A 16,925-nucleotide genomic window follows, 5' to 3' on the forward strand; every position below is an offset into this window, starting at 1 on the left:
AGTGTGGTTTGAGGTTGCTACAAAATACTAGGCTCATGTCTACGTCTTTCTTCACACCGTCTCCTTTCTTTCTAGTTCCCCAAGTTTGGTTTGAGTAGAGGTCGCAACAAACTACATAGGCCTAATGTACATATCCACCGCTCTCTCATTTGTGTTCCCCAAGTTGTGTGGTGTGGTTTGAGGCAAACTACATGGGCATTCATCTTCTTCAACCCTCTTTCTCGCTGTTTTTTTCATCTTCCAAAGCCGCCTCCAAGTTCTGTTTGTGTGGTTAGAGGTCGAAACAAAGTATTCAGTAATTGTAGTCGACTTTCACGCTCAGCTGGCCTCATGGCGTGTTTATTTAGCAAAGATCAGATGCATTCGCCGGGATGTTTCTATAATTGACACAATGGGATAGCTAGTTATTTACCCATATCCAGCACGCCTGGTTGGCTGGTATACTACAGAGCACAGGATATACAGTGTAATATCAATGTGCATGACTTTAGGCTATATTTTGAGGGCTGAAAGTTTGAAAAATGTAAACCACCACGACTGAAACTTCGAGTCCACTTCAGCCAACCAAGGTAAATCCTAAAATCATGTTAGGTTGTATGAAGGCAGTGGCACATGCTATAGGCCTTGCTAATAAAATGTTGAAGATTGAATGCATATGCTCTACAACACATGGGATGAGTTAGAAGGGTATACTGGCCAAGTTAAGTGGAATCAGCTTGGTTTGGTTGCAATTTTTATTTTTATTTTTTTTTACTTCGATACCATCACGATACTCGATACCAAAGTGAAAAAGAAGGCGTATTAGCCAAAGTCACAGAATGGCAGTTGATCCAGACAGATCTTTTTGAGTTCAATATCATTACATTAGATTTTTTTTTATAAATCAATTATCCAATCAAGTTGACTTTGGTTAAAAAAATATATATATCTAACGACCTTAACACAATGTCATTTATTTTGTATGTTAAATCTCTAGTCTATTGATAAACTGTTTATATCAAGATGTAGCCCGGGCCTATTTACAATACAGGTGAATGAATATTCAATTGGATTGTGTGCATGCATTGAGTTTGGTTTTCATCTATAGCCCCATGAATTCAGCCAGAAAATGCTAATCTGTTCCCCTTTCATTTGGGACTTATTGTACTGATCAACAATATTTGCATTAAAGAAGAAATCTCTTCTATAAAAGTGCACCTGGTCTCTCTTTAAGACCCATGATGTCATTCACACACACACACAGTTCGAGGCTCGAGCAAAGGTTATCTAGAATAGGAGTGAACAATAAGTTTCAACATTTCCACATGCCGTGTTGAATTATTCAATTGTGTTAACTTCTGTGCAGCATAAGTGGTGACGCGGCCCAGACTGAGTGCACTTGTTCCTCAGGACATGCTAGAGCTCGCAAGGAGTAAGTGCAGCAGGCACGGTGCTCTCGCACTATAAGGGGACATCGGCTGCGCTGATACAGATCCTCAATCAGTAGACAACGTGACACACATTTGACAGAAGTACTGAAAGTAATACATTCTAGTACCGAACTGTTTTTCATGTTCTAGTATCCAAAAAGTACCAACGTTTTGGTATACCGTGCAACACTAAATCAGCAGCCAGTCCAGGGTTGTGTTACTGATTAGGGCACGCAACGGAAAATGAAATCCTGCTACTAGTGAGTTCCGGCCGCCCAACGACCTGCCTGCTCAATCCCATCCCCTCCTCCCTTCTCCATACAATCTCTGGAAACATTCTCACTTCCCTCATCAACTCATCCTTGATCACTGGCTGTGTCCCCTCTGACTCCAGAGTCGCTCCCCCTCCTCAAGAAACCAACACTCGACCCCTCTGACGTAAACTACATAACGGTATCCCTTCTTTCTTTTCTTTCCAAAGCACTTGAGTTTGCTGTCTGACCAACTCTTTCACTATCTCTCTCAGAACGATCTTCTTGACCGTACCTAGTCAGGCTTCAAGACTTGTCACTCAACTGAGACTGATTTCCTCTGTGGCACTGCACTGCCAAAGCGGACTCTCTGTCCTTTGCTCTCATCCATCAGATCGTCCTCTCAGAGCTGGGTGTCTCAGGCTCTGAACAATCTTGGATTGCATCCTACCTGGCAGGTGACGTGGAGCGGATCTGTGTCTGCACTACGTAGTCACTACTGTTGTCCCTCAGGGCTCAGTTCTAGGCCCTCTTCTCTCTATACACCGTCACTCGACTCATCATATCCTCACATGGTCTCTCCTATCATTGATATGCGGATGACACTCAACTACTTTTCTCCTTCTCACCTTCTAAGACCCAGATGGCGACATGCATCTCTGCGTTCCTGACAGATATGTTGACCACCTCAAGCTCCACATCAACAAGACAGAGCTTATCTTCCTTTCTGGGAAGGCCTGATTGCTCCAAGACCTCTCCATCCATCACAGTTGACAACTCCACGGTGTCCCCTCCCAGAGAGCAAAGACACTTGGCATAACTCCGGACAACACCCTGTCATTCTCTGCAAACATCAAAGTAGTGACTCGCTTGTGTAGGTTCATGCTCTACAACATCCGTAGAGTATGACCCTACCTCACTCAGGAAGCGGCGTAGTTCCTAATCCGGGCACTTGTCATCTCCCATCTGGACTACTGCAACACGCTGTTGGCTGGGCTCCCTGCTTGTGCCATCGAACCCTTTTAACTTATCCAGAACACTGCAGCCCGCCTGGTGTTCAACCTTCCCAAGTTCTCCCATGTCACCCTGCGACTCGACTGGCTTCCAGTTGAAGCTCGCATTCACTACAAGACCATGATACTTGCCTATGGAGAAGCAAGAGGAACTGCCCCTCCCTATGTTCAGGCTGCGATCAAACCCTACACCCCAACCTGAGAACATAGTTCTGTCACCCCTACAGGAGGGCAGCTCCCGCTCAGCCCAGTCAAAGCCCTTCTCTGTCCTGGCACCCCAATGGCGGAATCAGCTTCCCGCTGAAGTTGGACAGCAGAGTCCCTGCCCATCTTCTGAAAACATCAAACTCTACCTCTTCAAAGAGTACCCCCCCCCTGTAAAAAAAAAAAGGTTTTTAAAAAGTAATTTGTGTGCTCGCACTTGACACTATCCCCCTTTACTAGCACTGACTTTCCCAATAGCTACTTTATTGAGGAAAAATGTACTTACTATGACTGAGATGTGGTTGTCCTACCTAGCTATTTTAAGATTAATGCACTACAGGATGCACTATGTAAGTCATTCTGGAGTGTCTGCTAAATGACTAAAATGTAAAACATTTTGCAATGGAAAGTTACAATAAGCATTTATTATTGGACAAGTCGAGGTAATCCCAGTCCATCCCTGTTTCAGTTTGTTTTTTTCTGTTGGTGCCTTATGAGCAGGACACTACACGTGCACACTACAGGGAAAATTACACATTATTGGGACTCAGAACCAGTATACAAGCAGTAACATTCAGGTGGCCATGTATGTATTAGATGTAAGTAGAAGCACATGTATTGTTGTCCATTTATTTTAATCCATTTATGGTAGGATTAGGGTAAAAAAATATACAGACATTTTTGTGTGTGTGTGTATATGGGGGGAGATTGGAAATTGATAGACAATTACAGTTGAAGTCGGGAGGTTTTAAAACTAGTTTTTCAACCACTCCACAAATTTCTTGTTAAAACCTCTTAGGGCTGCAGCCCTGTACAGGGACCAACATCAGTGGAAATCAGCAGAAATTTCAGAGTGACAACTAATAGTACTCGATACAACTCAAACTTTGGCAAGATGGTTAGGACGTCTACTTTGTGCATGACACAAGTGATTTTTTTCCAACAATTGTTTACAGACAGATTATTTCACTTATAATTCACTGTATCACAATTCCAGTACTTCAGAAGTTTACATACACGAAGTTGACTGTGCCTTTAAACAGCTTGGAAAATTCCAGAAAATGGGGTCATGGCTTTAGAAGCTTCTGATAGGCTAATTGACATAATTTGAGTCAATTGGGGTGTACCTGTGGATGTATTTCAAGGCCCACCTTCAAACTCAGTGTCTCTTTGCTTGTCATCATGGGAAAAGGAAATGAAATCAGCCAAGACCCCAGAAAAAAAAACACTGTAGACCTTCAAGTCTGGTTCATCCTTAGGAGCAATTTCTAAATGCCTGAAGGTACCAAGTTCATCTGTGCTAACAATAGTACGCAAGTATAAACACAATGGGACCATGCAGCCATCATACCGCTCAGGAAAGAGACGTTCTGTCTCCTAGAGATGAATGTACTTTGGTGCGAAAAGTCCAAATCAATCCCAGAACAACAGCAAAGGACCATGTGAAGATGCTGGAGGAACAGGTACATATATATATATATATATATATATATATATATATATATATCCACAGTAAAACAAGTCCTATAATCGACATAACCTGAAAGGCCGCTCAGCAAGGAAGAAGCCAATGCTCCAAAACTGCCATTTAAAAAAATCCAGACAATGGTTTGCAACTGCACATGGGGACAAAGATTGTACTTTTTGGAGAAATGTCCTCTGGTCTGATGAAACAAACAAAAATAGAACTGTTTGGACATAATGACCATCATCGTTATGTTTGGAGGAAAAAGGGGGATGCTTGCAAGCTGAAGAACACCATCCCAACCGTGAAGCACGGGGGTGGCAGCATCATGTTGTGGGGGTGCTTTGCTGCAGGTGGGACTGGTGTACTTCACAAAATAGATGGCATCACGAGGAGGGAAATTATGTGGATATATTGAAGCAACTACAGACATCAGTCAGGAAGCTAAAGCTTGGTCGCAAATGGGTCTTCCAAATGGACATGGACCCCAAGCATACTTCCAAAGTTGTGGTAAAATGGTTTAAGGACAACAAAGTCAAGGTATTGGAGTGACCATCACAAAGCCCTGATCTCAATCCTATAGAAAATTTGTGGGCAGAACTGAAAGTGTGTGTGAGCAAGGAGGCCTACAAACCTGACTCAGTTAAACCAGCTCTGTCAGGAGGAATGGGCCAAAATTCACCCAACGTATTGTGGGAAGCTTGTGGAAGACCACCCAAAACTTTTGACCCAAGTTAAACCATTTAAAGGCAATGCTACCAAATACTAATTGAGTGTATGTAAACTTCTGACCCACTAGGAATGTGAAGAAAGAAAGAAAAGCTGAAATATATCATTCTCTCTATTATTCTGACATTTAACATTCTTGAAATAAAGTGGTGATCCTAACTGGCCTAAAACAGGGCATTTTTACCAGGATTAAATGTCTGGAATTGTGAAACTGATTTTAAATGTATTTGGCTAAGGTGTAATGTAAACTTCTGACTTCAATTGTACATTGATACAACCCACACTATCTGCAATATTAAAACTGATTGAACCCTAAAATAAAATAACTAGAAAATAACATCAGAAAAAACATCCAGGCCAGGTCAGAGAATGTGAGCAGCAGCTTTGGATGGGCAGCAGGAGCCAGGAGGGCATGTGGGTTGGGTAACCTTTCCCTCTTGGACAGAGGCGAGCAGAAATCCGCTCGCCAGTTGTTGACTGACCGTCTTAAGACGCATTGGAGTGACGCCATCTAAGCAGAAGACTGTAAACAAAAATAACTGGACTCGAGTGGGGTTCTGTGACGTTGCTTATTTTTAATTTTAGAAGACTTATTTGTTAAGGGCCCTTTTCAAACAGCAGTTTACTCTGGTTTTAACAACTACTGTAGTAGCTTATTTTCTTTATTTGGAGGGCTTTTCTAAGCCATAAATACACCAGACTAGGAACCTTTTTTTGTTTTATCTGGGTCTGCCTTCAGTGTTTCTTGGTCTGTAGTAGCTGGTTGTAGTCTAGTCTTTCTATATCCCTGCAACAGTCTTCTTCACCTGATGCTAGATTTGCATTCTACCTCCAGCCAGACCAGAGTTGACTTGCTTCAGCCTAAACCAGGTTCCTATTTACCTATCTTCATTAATCCATTCACTAGAGTGTCCAATCAAAGATGCATCTTTTGACCAATACGTAAGATAAATGGTCTATTATCCTCTAAGAAACCCATCGGCTCAAACCTCGCGTCTCCTATCATAATCCGTTCTTAAGTTACTTTAGTTTTTGTTGTTGCCTTTTTGTAGGATGGCCAATATTTAGGTGACTAAGTCAATGGAGGCCAGAGGAAAAAAATGGAAAAGCTGTGCAAGAATTAAGGCTAACTGACAGGCTCACCGTTGAACTTGTTATCTCTATCTATATTTGTTATCTATATTATGTGATATTGTCATATTAATGAAGAATTCCTGTTCTTTTAAAAAAAGTTTCTCACAAAAACAAGTATAACTCTGTGAAATGTCAACAGAGCACTGAGCGTATGGCAAGCTTTTTTTATTTTCACAGCTTTTAACATTTTAACAACTTTTTGCGACTTGAAGAAAACGACTTTGTAGACCACCACAACATGCAAAATCCTTAAGATGCTTACTCGATGCGACACCGCTCTGTCAACAGAGCTCGGTGCTTATCGGATGTGTTGGGTTACGAAATCCGACTTTTTTTAAAGATGCTGAATGTTAATGATATGTTTAGAGAAAGACACCACTGAACGATTCAAAACATGAAGAAATTATATTTGTCTTGGTAAAATGTGTTTCATAACATAAGGAAGTGAAATTTCATTACCAAAAACGTGTTTTCATCTACTCTGGGCCGAGTGGGTGGGCACGCTACGTTCACACCCTGACTCAGCCTAATTTGCATCCCTCCTCATCCATAACCACCGTCACCAGGGACACTCCATATGATTATGGAGCTAATGGGGCGGGTCTTGTCATCAGGCCCTGGCTGCCTCTTGTCCACATGGAGCCCTATTCACAGCATGATTGGACACGTCTGTCTTCATCAGGGGAAATGCAACAATGAAAATTAGGCCATATTGAGGCAGAATTGGAGTTCATGCTGGGATGGAAACATCTTAATGGGGCCTTCATCAGAGCACTGATGTACTGATTATAGACAACTGTGATGGTCCTCCAGCAGGCAGCAGCACCTTGTATGGAAATTAGATGAGATATCACAGAACTGTGTGTGTGCTCGTAGCCGGAGTGACTCGAGGTGCAGCCTGCCCTGCCTATGGAAATTGGTCAGATATCACAGAACATAGGCCAGACAGACTTGCAGACATCACACCAGAAACAGACATGGCTATTTCCTTGGTGCGTGTTGTCAGGTCCTTTTCTGGAGTGAGAGTGATGTAGAGACTGCTATGCCTCTGCTCCGAGGCTAGAATACACAGCCCTGTGGCTTCTGCATCTCTGGTTGAGTGGTATTTCTATTCTGAGATAGTAATTATTCATCCACTCTGACAATCAATACCTGGCTGGGTCCTTCCCGTCTGACTTGTCAGGTTGGAAAGAGAATCAGAAGCGAGATGGAGACCCTTTATACACTTGACAGCGGTCTGATGTTAGGGGGGATAAAGAAGAGCTTTTCTCTGTGTTTGAGAGTGACGAGGCTACATTGCAGTTGGACTGGGCAGAATCACTGATCTACAAATCATCTTGCATCCCAAATCTAACTACTCATGGATCAAGATAAGTGATTTCTGTGCCTTGCCCTGCTCAAACTGATCCCTTCCAACATGTTTTTTTCTCTTGGTCATGTCGAAGCAGCACTCAGTGGAATTTTAAATTACTATGGCTTTCTTGAAGAACAAGTAACAATATTCAGGATAGTCTGGGTATTCTCAGAAAATGTCTGTTTCGCTTTTTTGTCTGCCCTTCCTCAGAAATGTTAAGCGCTCGTCCACGACTCCACAATGTAAACTGCGACTTTTCATCCCCAAATAAAACGAGAGCGCAAGAGCCCTCCTGGGGAAAGGAGCATGAACTATAACTAAGTTTGGCTGGTATCCAGATAGTCATACCTGCTAGGTAAAGCCCCACCTTATCTCAGCTCACTGGTCACCATCGCAGCACACGCTACAGCAGGTATATCTCACTGGTCACACCCAAACACAATTCTTCCTTTGGCTGCCTTTCCTTCCAGTTCTCTGCTGCCAATGACTGGAACGAACTGCAAAAATCACTGAAGCTGGAGCCTCATATCTCCCTCACCAGCTTTAAGCACCAGCTGTCAGAGCAGCTCACAGATCACTGGACCTGTACATAGCCCATCTGTAAATAGCCCAACCAACTACCTCATCCCCATACTTTTATTTATTTTGCTCCTTTGCACCCCAGTATCTCTACTTGCACACTCATCTTCTGCACATCTATCACTCCAGTGTTTAATTGCTATATTGTAATTATTTTGCCACTATGGCCTATTTATTGCCTTACCTCCCTTATCCTACTTCATTTGCATACACTGTATATAGACTTTTTCTATTGTTTTATTGACTGTATGTTTGTTTATTCCATGTGTAACTCTGCATTGTTTGTCGCACTGATTTGCTTTATCTTGGCCAGGTCGCAGTTGTAAATAAGAACTTGTTCTCCACTAGCCTTTACCTTAAATAAAGATTTAAAAAATACCGTTCCTATACCATAGGGGATTGATTGTCTCTGCTGTAACGAAGCGTTCTCTTGCAACCTAGCCATTTAGCTAGCAGGTTAGCAAACAAAATGCATAGCTGGCACCTTGAGCTGGAGATAATTTATTTGGCACGTCTTACATAGTTCAATTAGTTCTAAGCAGTGGCATAGACTATTATTTTCAATACCAAAAATGTATATTTCAAACTCCCCGGTATATGGGAGGTACGGGATACCTCCCAAGCCTAATTATTACCCAAAGAGGGAGAGCCTTTCCTGACTAACATTGGTAATCTTTCTTTACCACAACCTATGAATCGAACCAACACATAAAGCAGCACTGGATTATATCACATGGTGTGGGCCTATGAATGTTGACTTTTTTTTTTATAGGTAGAGCGTCAAGTGATTCCTGAAATGATCCCAATCAAGCTAAGTAAAAGCCATATATTCCAAGTCAAAGGTGTTCACTGGCCGTTAATTTAGGATGCATACAGAATCCAACAAACGTGTGACGCTTTGAGAAGGTGGCTGACGACATGTATACTCGTATATGATATCGATGGCTCAGTGCTGCCTCAGTGACAGTCTCTATAATGGGAGCAACTAGGAAAAGTGTAGCAGTGCAGCTGACATGCTTCTGCTCTCAGACGACAGCAAATCTCCAGGCATATGGTCCCGGTAAATCATGTTATTTTGTGGGAAGAGCAACAGCAGTTATGCTAATGTCAACTTGAACCTGTCAGCTGCTCCAGGACCTGTCAGCTGCTCCAAGGTGTCTTGGAGCCAGGTCACTTGCCACATCACAGCGACAGGCCCTCCTGGCCTAACTGACTTTCTCTGGTCTGGGTCATAATTATTGGGGCACACTAGCAAAAACAATTGCAACTTGAAAACGAGTGTTTCTTATTGGACAAACTGGAGCCAGTTTAATTTGAAATAATCCCCACTGGAGTGAGCTCCCCAGTGACGGTTTATGGCTTAAACATGTGGGACCCCTTTCCAACCAAGGGGAGTAAAGAAAGGAAGAAGTTTGAGTCATTTGGATTGGAACTTGCATTTGGTGTGGTGGCTGGGCAAATGACCACTGGCACTGACTGTTTGATTCTCGGGACCACCCATACTAGCTTGGGTAGTGTTGAAGTGTTTATTCAGCATTGGGATCACTATGTTTCAGCAATTCACACCACATGCATCTAGTTAAAGAGAATTGTATTATGTATTGAGCTGACGCCAATTATTTGACTGGGCGACTTTTTTGTTCTTGTCGAGCAGTAGCAGATATCTGTATTTTGTTATGGCACACGAGACACCTGTCTTATTTGCGCCCATCCCAGTGAACTAATCCATTGCGGAGGCCACGGGGATGGCACAGTCCAAGAAGGAGAGTGCGGCTGCACAATGCACGTCTCTCTCCAGAATGCGCGCTCTCCCGCAAATCTGTGCACATTAATTGTTAAATAACTTCATTGTGTGAATTGTTTGCGTTTTGATTAGAGGTCGACCGATTTAATCAGCATGGCCAATTAATTGGGGCTGATTTCAAGTTTTTATAACAATCGGTAATTGCCATTTTTGGATGCCGATTATGGCCGATTACATTGCACTCCACGAGGAGACTGCGTGGCTGGCTGACTACCTGCTCCGCGAGTGCAGCAAGGAGTCAAGGTAAGTTGCTAGCTAGCATTAAACTTATCTTAGAAAAAACAATCTTAACATAATCACTAGTTAACTACACATGGTTAATGATATTGCTAGTTTATATAGCTTGTCCTGCGTTGCATATAGTCAATGCGGGGCTTGTTAATTTATCATCGAATCACAGCTTACCTCGCCAAACGGGTGATGATTTAACAAGCACATTCGTGAAAAAAGCACTGTTGTTGCACCAATGTGTACCTAACCATGAACATCAATGCCTCTTAAAATCAATACACACGTATATATTTTTTAAAACTGCATATTTAGTTACTATTGCCTGCTAACATGAACTTGCTAGCAGAGTCGGGGTATATGCAGCAGTTTGGTCCGCCTGGCTCATTGCGAACTGTGTGAAGACCATTTCTTCCTAGCAAAAACCGTAATTAATTTGCCAGAATTGTACATAATTATGGCTTAACATTTTAAGGTTGTGCAATGTAACATCAATATTAGACTTAGAGATTAGAGGTTGACCGATTATGATTTTTTCAACGCCGATACTGATTATTGGAGGACCAAAAAGAGCTGATGCAGATTTTTAAAATATTTTTATTTATTTGTAATAATGACAATTGCAACAATACTGAATGCACACTTATTTTAACTTAATACATCAATAAAATCAATTTAGCCTCAAATAAATAATGAAACATGTTCAATTTAGTTTAAATAATGCAAAAGCAAAGTGTTGGAGAAGAAAGTAAAAGTGCAATATGTGCCATGTAAAAAAGCTAACGTTTCTAAGTTCCTTTCTCAGAACATGAGAACAGGAACGATGGTGGTTCCCTTTTAACACGAGTCTTCAATATTCCCAGGTAATAAGTTTTAGGTTGTAGTTATTATAGGAATTATAGGACTATTTCTCTCTATACCATTTGCATTTCATATACCTTTGACTATTGGATGTTCTTATAGGCACTTTAGTATTGCCAGTGTAACAGTATAGCTTCTGTCCCTCTCCTCACCCCTACCTGGGCTCAAACCAGGAACACCTCGACAACAGCCACCCTCGAAGCATCGTTACCCATTGCCCCACAAAATCCGCGGGGAACAAGGGGAACAACTACTCCAAGTCTCAAGAGAGAATGACGTCACCGATTTGAAACGCTATTAGCGCGCACCCCGCTAACTAGCTAGCCATTTCACATCGGTTACACCATTCTAATCTCGGGAGTTGATAGGCTTGAAGTCATAAACAGCTCAATGCTTGAAGCATTGCGAAGAGCTGCTGGCAAAACGCACGAAAGTGCTGTTTGAATTAATACGTATGAGCCTGGCATGCGAGCCTGGCACATCAAGGCATGTTGTGTAAATCAATTCACCCCCCCAATTCCAGGTTGAAAGGCAACAAAATAGGAAAAATGCCAAGGGGGATGAATACTTTCACAAGCCACTGTACATGTCCCATTCATTTCTAATCTTCAATGTTTGTTTGTTTACTGTAATGTCTGTTAATGCATTCAATATATCATTATTCCAGTCTTTTTACCATTCTCAATGTAGGAGTGAGTGGACACATTGTGCAGCTTAGTTTGAGCGCACAAACTAAGCTACAGTTGTGGGAATTTTTGTTTTTATTTATTTAATTACATTTACGAGATTTGTCTATTTTTTCATTGTCATTTGTTTGGAGTGCTCCTGTCGATGTTGAGTAAGGACGTGCACCTGATTACGCATAGATGTAGGCCTATAGGCTATCTGGCCTGCTTGCAAGTTAAGCTATATAAACCTGCCCATTTGGGGATCTAATAGTATTTCTGATTGGCTTAATGTACCACCACTAATGAGCTGTGGAGCTTCTCAGAGTAATGTTTTCTTCAAAATAAACAGCAAGCAGCATGTTTTTACATCTATTGAGAATGACAATTCCAATTTATTTGAGAAATCTTTCCAGCTCTCTCCCTTTCATAACCACTCAGCGTGAAAGGGAAAAATATATCATGCTCTGATCCAGTGGAAACATCATAAAATAGGCCTACCTGATTACTTCATATCCCCTGTGCAAATAGCCTACAGCTGTAGCGGGAAACGGAGGGCCCAGAATATTTTATATCCCCAAATGGGCAATGTTGCAAGGAGCTTCAGGCAGGACCCAAGTTAATTGTTGATCAAATGTTTCAAGTTGGTTGCAGACAGGCCATGCGTAGCCAATGTGATTTATAGGATATTTATTTTCATCTGGATATTTTTTACCTGCAGGCTGTAATGTTTTTATTTGTTTGCTATTTTTACATAGATGGCAATAGAAGTTACTTTTTAGGTTTTTCATTTTAGATTTGGATAGCATTTTGATTAACTACATGACAATGATTTTGAGATATGGAGAAGTTATTCTAAATGAAATGAAACTGTTCCACAAAAATAAATTGGCATTCCACATGAAAGTTGGCTGACTCCTTGTGTAGCCTATTACAAGGCAACTTCAGGAGCGTAACGGCAGAAAGGAGCTCTCTCACTCACTCACACACATGTATAAATAATATGGAAAAATACTAGTTTTAAAATTTCAACCAATCGGTTGGTCAAAAGAACAGACTACTTTCGGTCAACCACGTTTTGTTTTGTTTTGTTTTAGTCGGGGACAGACCTAATTATGTGACAGGCAGCTGTGTCTGAGATTTTAGATGTATGAGAGGGCAGGCAAAGCACTCAGCAAAATGGCGTCAGAGAAAGGCTGCCTGGATCTGGCAACTAGATAAATGGTGTCACACACCACAATGCCCGTTGCGGTGGTTTAGTGAGACGTAGCATTGGATGGGAGGATTACAAAGCGTCCCTCTGACTCACCACAGGCCCATTGTTACTGTATAGGGGATCTATCGGTGAATAGTGTTCTCTCCAGCATCCGAACAATATGCAATTGTTTCCGCTGTTGCTGCGCTCAGGATAGCATAGAGAGAATTCATAGATTGGGCACCATCACAGTAGGATTACTGTATAAAGGGGTTAGCCTATTCTAGTGATTGTATTTCTAAGTGCTGATGTTGGAAGCTGGTAGGTTACTCCCTGTTCCATCGCCAAGCTAGACCAGCGCCTGAGGAGGGTGATGGGCTACAATCCTCTCTCTGCCAACTCCCAGCATTTTAGAGCGGTGTTAAGAGGGTAAAGCATTTTGCAACAACAATAGAAAGGGAGCTTTTCTTATTGGACAATTTCAGATAGTGCAGTACCTCCCTGCTTCACTGTGTTTAGGATTGCTATCTTCTGGTTAGTGCTGACTGACCACTACACTGCTGTGCCGAGGCCTTGCTGCTGAGTGGATCCTGTACAGATATCTGTCGGTTGTTGGTGAGGGGCAGTGAAGTCGCCCCTTGGCTTTGTGAGCTTTAAATTGTCGTTTTGGATGTATTGGCTCCAGTAGTAAAGTTATTTTTTTCTTCCATTTTCCCCTGAAGAGTTATTTGTGAAGTGTGTAGGATCTGGGTCTTTTTAAGAGTTGGCTTTCCAGAGGACCGACAGTGAGGAGTCAGAATGTCGTTTAGGTCGTCACTTGGTGTCTCGGCCGAGCGTTTGGGCTCTATGTGTAAGAGATGGATGGCTCGTGTCCAAAGGTCTGTATACTTGTAACGCTCTCTGTCCCTTTATTTAACCTAGTCACTCTTTCCCTGTTTTTGTCTCCCTCAGTCCCTCTGCTTACTATCCCATTAACTAATCACCAGGTCTGTGTGCCAGTTGCCAGCTTTCTCACACCAGGAGTCCCTTGGGTCCTCAATTGGATGTACACACACACACTAGAGCTGGCCGGTATACCTTATTTTACTATATACCGGTATTGATGCACAGACCGGGTTGGGTTTTTATTTTACCTTCTATAATGTTATTTTTCTGTTTGGTTTGTTAAATGTGATATGCCGTGTGTAAAGTACTAGAGGTCGACCGATTTTATGATTTATGATAACGCCGATAACGACTATTGGAGGACCAAAAAAAGCCGATACCGATTAATCGGACGACAAAAAAATATATATATATATATATTTGTAATAATGACAATTACAACATTACTGAATGAACACTTTTTTATTTTAACTTAATATAATTCATCAATAAAATCTAACACATCAATAAAGTCTCAAATAAATAATGAAACATGTTCAACTTGGTTTAAATAATGCAAAAACAAAGGGTTGGAGAAGAAAGTAAAAGTGCTATATGTGCCATGTAAAAAAGGTAACGTTTAAGTTCCTTGCTCAGAACATGAGAACGTATGACAGCTGGTGGTTCCTTTTTAACACGAGTCTTCAATATCCCCAAGTAAGGAGTTTTAGGTTGTAGGAATTATAGGACTATTTCTCTCTATACCATTTGTATTTCATATACCTTTGACTATTGGATGTTCTTATAGGCACTATAGTACTGCCAGCCTAATCTCGGGAGTTGATAGGCTTGAAGTCATAAACAGCGCAATGCTTGAAGCACAGCGAAGAGCTGCTGGCAAATGCAGGAAAGTGATGTTTGAATGAATGCTTACGAGCCTGCTGCTGCCTACCACCACCCAGTCAGACTGCTCTATCAAATATCAAATCATAGACTTAATTATAATATAATAACACACAGAAATACGATGATAGGGCAAATCTGGAAACTATCATTTTGAAAACAAAACGTTTATTCTTTCAGTGAAATACGGAAGCGTTCCATATTTTACCTAATGGGTGGCATCCCTAAGTCTAAATATTGCTGTTACATTGCACAACCTTCAATGTTTTGTCATATTTATGTACAATTCTGGCAAATTAATTACTGTCTTTGTTAGGAAGAAATGGTCTTCACACAGTTCAAACTACTGCATATACCCTGACTGTGCTTGCAGAGAACGCAAGAGAAGTGACACAATTTCCCTAGTTAAAATAAATTCAAGTTAGCAGGCAATATTAACTAAATATGCAGGTTTAAAAATATATACTTGTGTATTTTTTTAAAGAAAGGCATTGATGTTTATGGTTAGGTACACATTGGTGCAACGACAGTGTTTTTTTCCACGCGAATATGCTTGTTAAATCACCCGTTTGGCGAAGTAGGCTGTGATTCGATGCTAAATTAACAGGCGCCGCATCGATTATATGCAACGCAGGACAAGCTAGATAAACGGGTAATATCATCAACCATGTGTAGTTAACTAGTGATTATGTTAAGATTGTTTTTTCTAAGATCAGTTTAATGCTAGCTAGCAACTTACTCCTTGCTGCACTCACGTAACAGGTAGTCAGCCTTCCACGCAGTCTCCTCGTGGAATGCAATGTAGTTGGCCATAATCGGTATCCAAAAATGCAGATTACCGATTGTTATGAGAACTTGAAATTGGCCCCAATTAATCTGTCGAACTCTAACGTACATTTTCATAGTTTTCTCCACTACTTCAGTCATCTCTCTCCATGCCACTTTCCAGACAGACCTAGCCACGCCCCCTGTCACTCAAGGATCGTGTTTGTTGTTGCTCGACCATGATACACTTGCGTTCAGTCTACATGATCATGCAACAATATTGACGACGACAATGCTTTTTCCCGCTTTGCTTCTTAACCTCTAGCATCGAGCAATCCCGTATCCGGGAGTGTAATTATAGCCTCAAGCGCATTACCATAACGCAACGTTAACTATTCATGAAAATCGCAAATGAAATGAAAGAAATATATTCACTCACAAGCTTAGCCTTTTGTTAACAACACTCTCATCTCAGATTTTCAAAATATGCTTTTTAACCATAGCTACACAAGCATTTGTGTAAGAGTATTGATAGCTAGCATAGCATTAAGCCTAGCATTCAGCAGGCAACATTTTCACAAAAACAAGAAAAGCATTCAAATAAAATAATTTACCTTTGAAGAACTTCGGATGTTTTCAATGAGGAGACTCTCAGTTAGATAGCAAATGTTCATTTTTTCCAAAAAGCTTATTTGTGGAGGAGAAATCGCTCCGTTTTGTTCATCACGTTTGGCTAAGAAAAAAATCAGAAAATGCAGTCTCTACAACGCCAAACCTTTTACCAAATTAACTCCATAATATCGACCGAAACTTGGCAAACGTTGTTTAGAATCAATCCTCAAGGTGTTTTTCACATATCTATTCGATGATAAATCATTCGTGGCAGCTGTGTTTCTCCTCGAAGCAAACGAATAATACACGCAGCTGGAGATTACGCAATAATTGCAACGGAGGACACCAAGCGGCCACCTGGTAGATGTAGTCTCTTAAGGTCAATCTTCCAATGATATGCCTACAAATACGTCACAATGCTGTCGACACCTTGGGGAAACGACAGAAAGTCTAAGCTCATTCGTGACCCTTACACAGCCATATAAGGAGACATTGGAACACAGCGCATTCAAAATCTGGGGCACTTCCTGTATGAAATTTCATCTTGGTTTCACCTGTAGCATTAGTTCTGTGGCACTCACAGACAATATCTTTGCAGTTTTGGTAACGTCAGTGTTTTCTTTCCAAAGCTGTCAATTATATGCATAGTCGAGCATCTTTTCGTGACAAAATATCTTGTTTAAAACGGGAACGTTTTTTATCCATAGATTAAAAGAGCGCCCCCTATATCCAAGAAGTTAATATAAATCCACAAGTGTTCTATTATTACACTATTTGTTTTTCTTATCTGCAACCCGCTAGTTTTGTCTTTTCTTAGCAAGTTGTGGCTAAATCGCGTTAGCTGCTAATGCTAATCGCTAGCTAGCTAATAAATGTACCTAGTCGGAGCA

At 41.3% G+C, this 16,925-nt stretch overlaps 1 protein-coding gene across 12 annotated transcripts in view; it reads left to right on the forward strand.

The window, feature by feature from the left end:
• The window catches only part of LOC112252708 (CUGBP Elav-like family member 2), a 67,001-nt gene that overhangs the window by 10,329 nt on the left and 39,747 nt on the right, over window positions 1-16,925 (forward strand). The window contains exon 1 of one of the 12 annotated variants that reach the window (XM_024424200.2): window positions 13,675-13,769. The exons of the other annotated variants lie outside the window; for them this stretch is intronic. Within the exon in view, the coding sequence (XP_024279968.1) occupies window positions 13,690-13,769 (80 nt within the window). The 5' untranslated portion in view covers window positions 13,675-13,689. Of the gene's footprint in view, window positions 1-13,674; window positions 13,770-16,925 lie in introns of those variants that run through there. 12 annotated transcript variants of the gene reach the window in all.

The sequence above is a fragment of the Oncorhynchus tshawytscha genome, linkage group LG06, assembly GCF_018296145.1.
Source record: "Oncorhynchus tshawytscha isolate Ot180627B linkage group LG06, Otsh_v2.0, whole genome shotgun sequence".
NCBI lineage: Eukaryota > Metazoa > Chordata > Actinopteri > Salmoniformes > Salmonidae > Oncorhynchus > Oncorhynchus tshawytscha.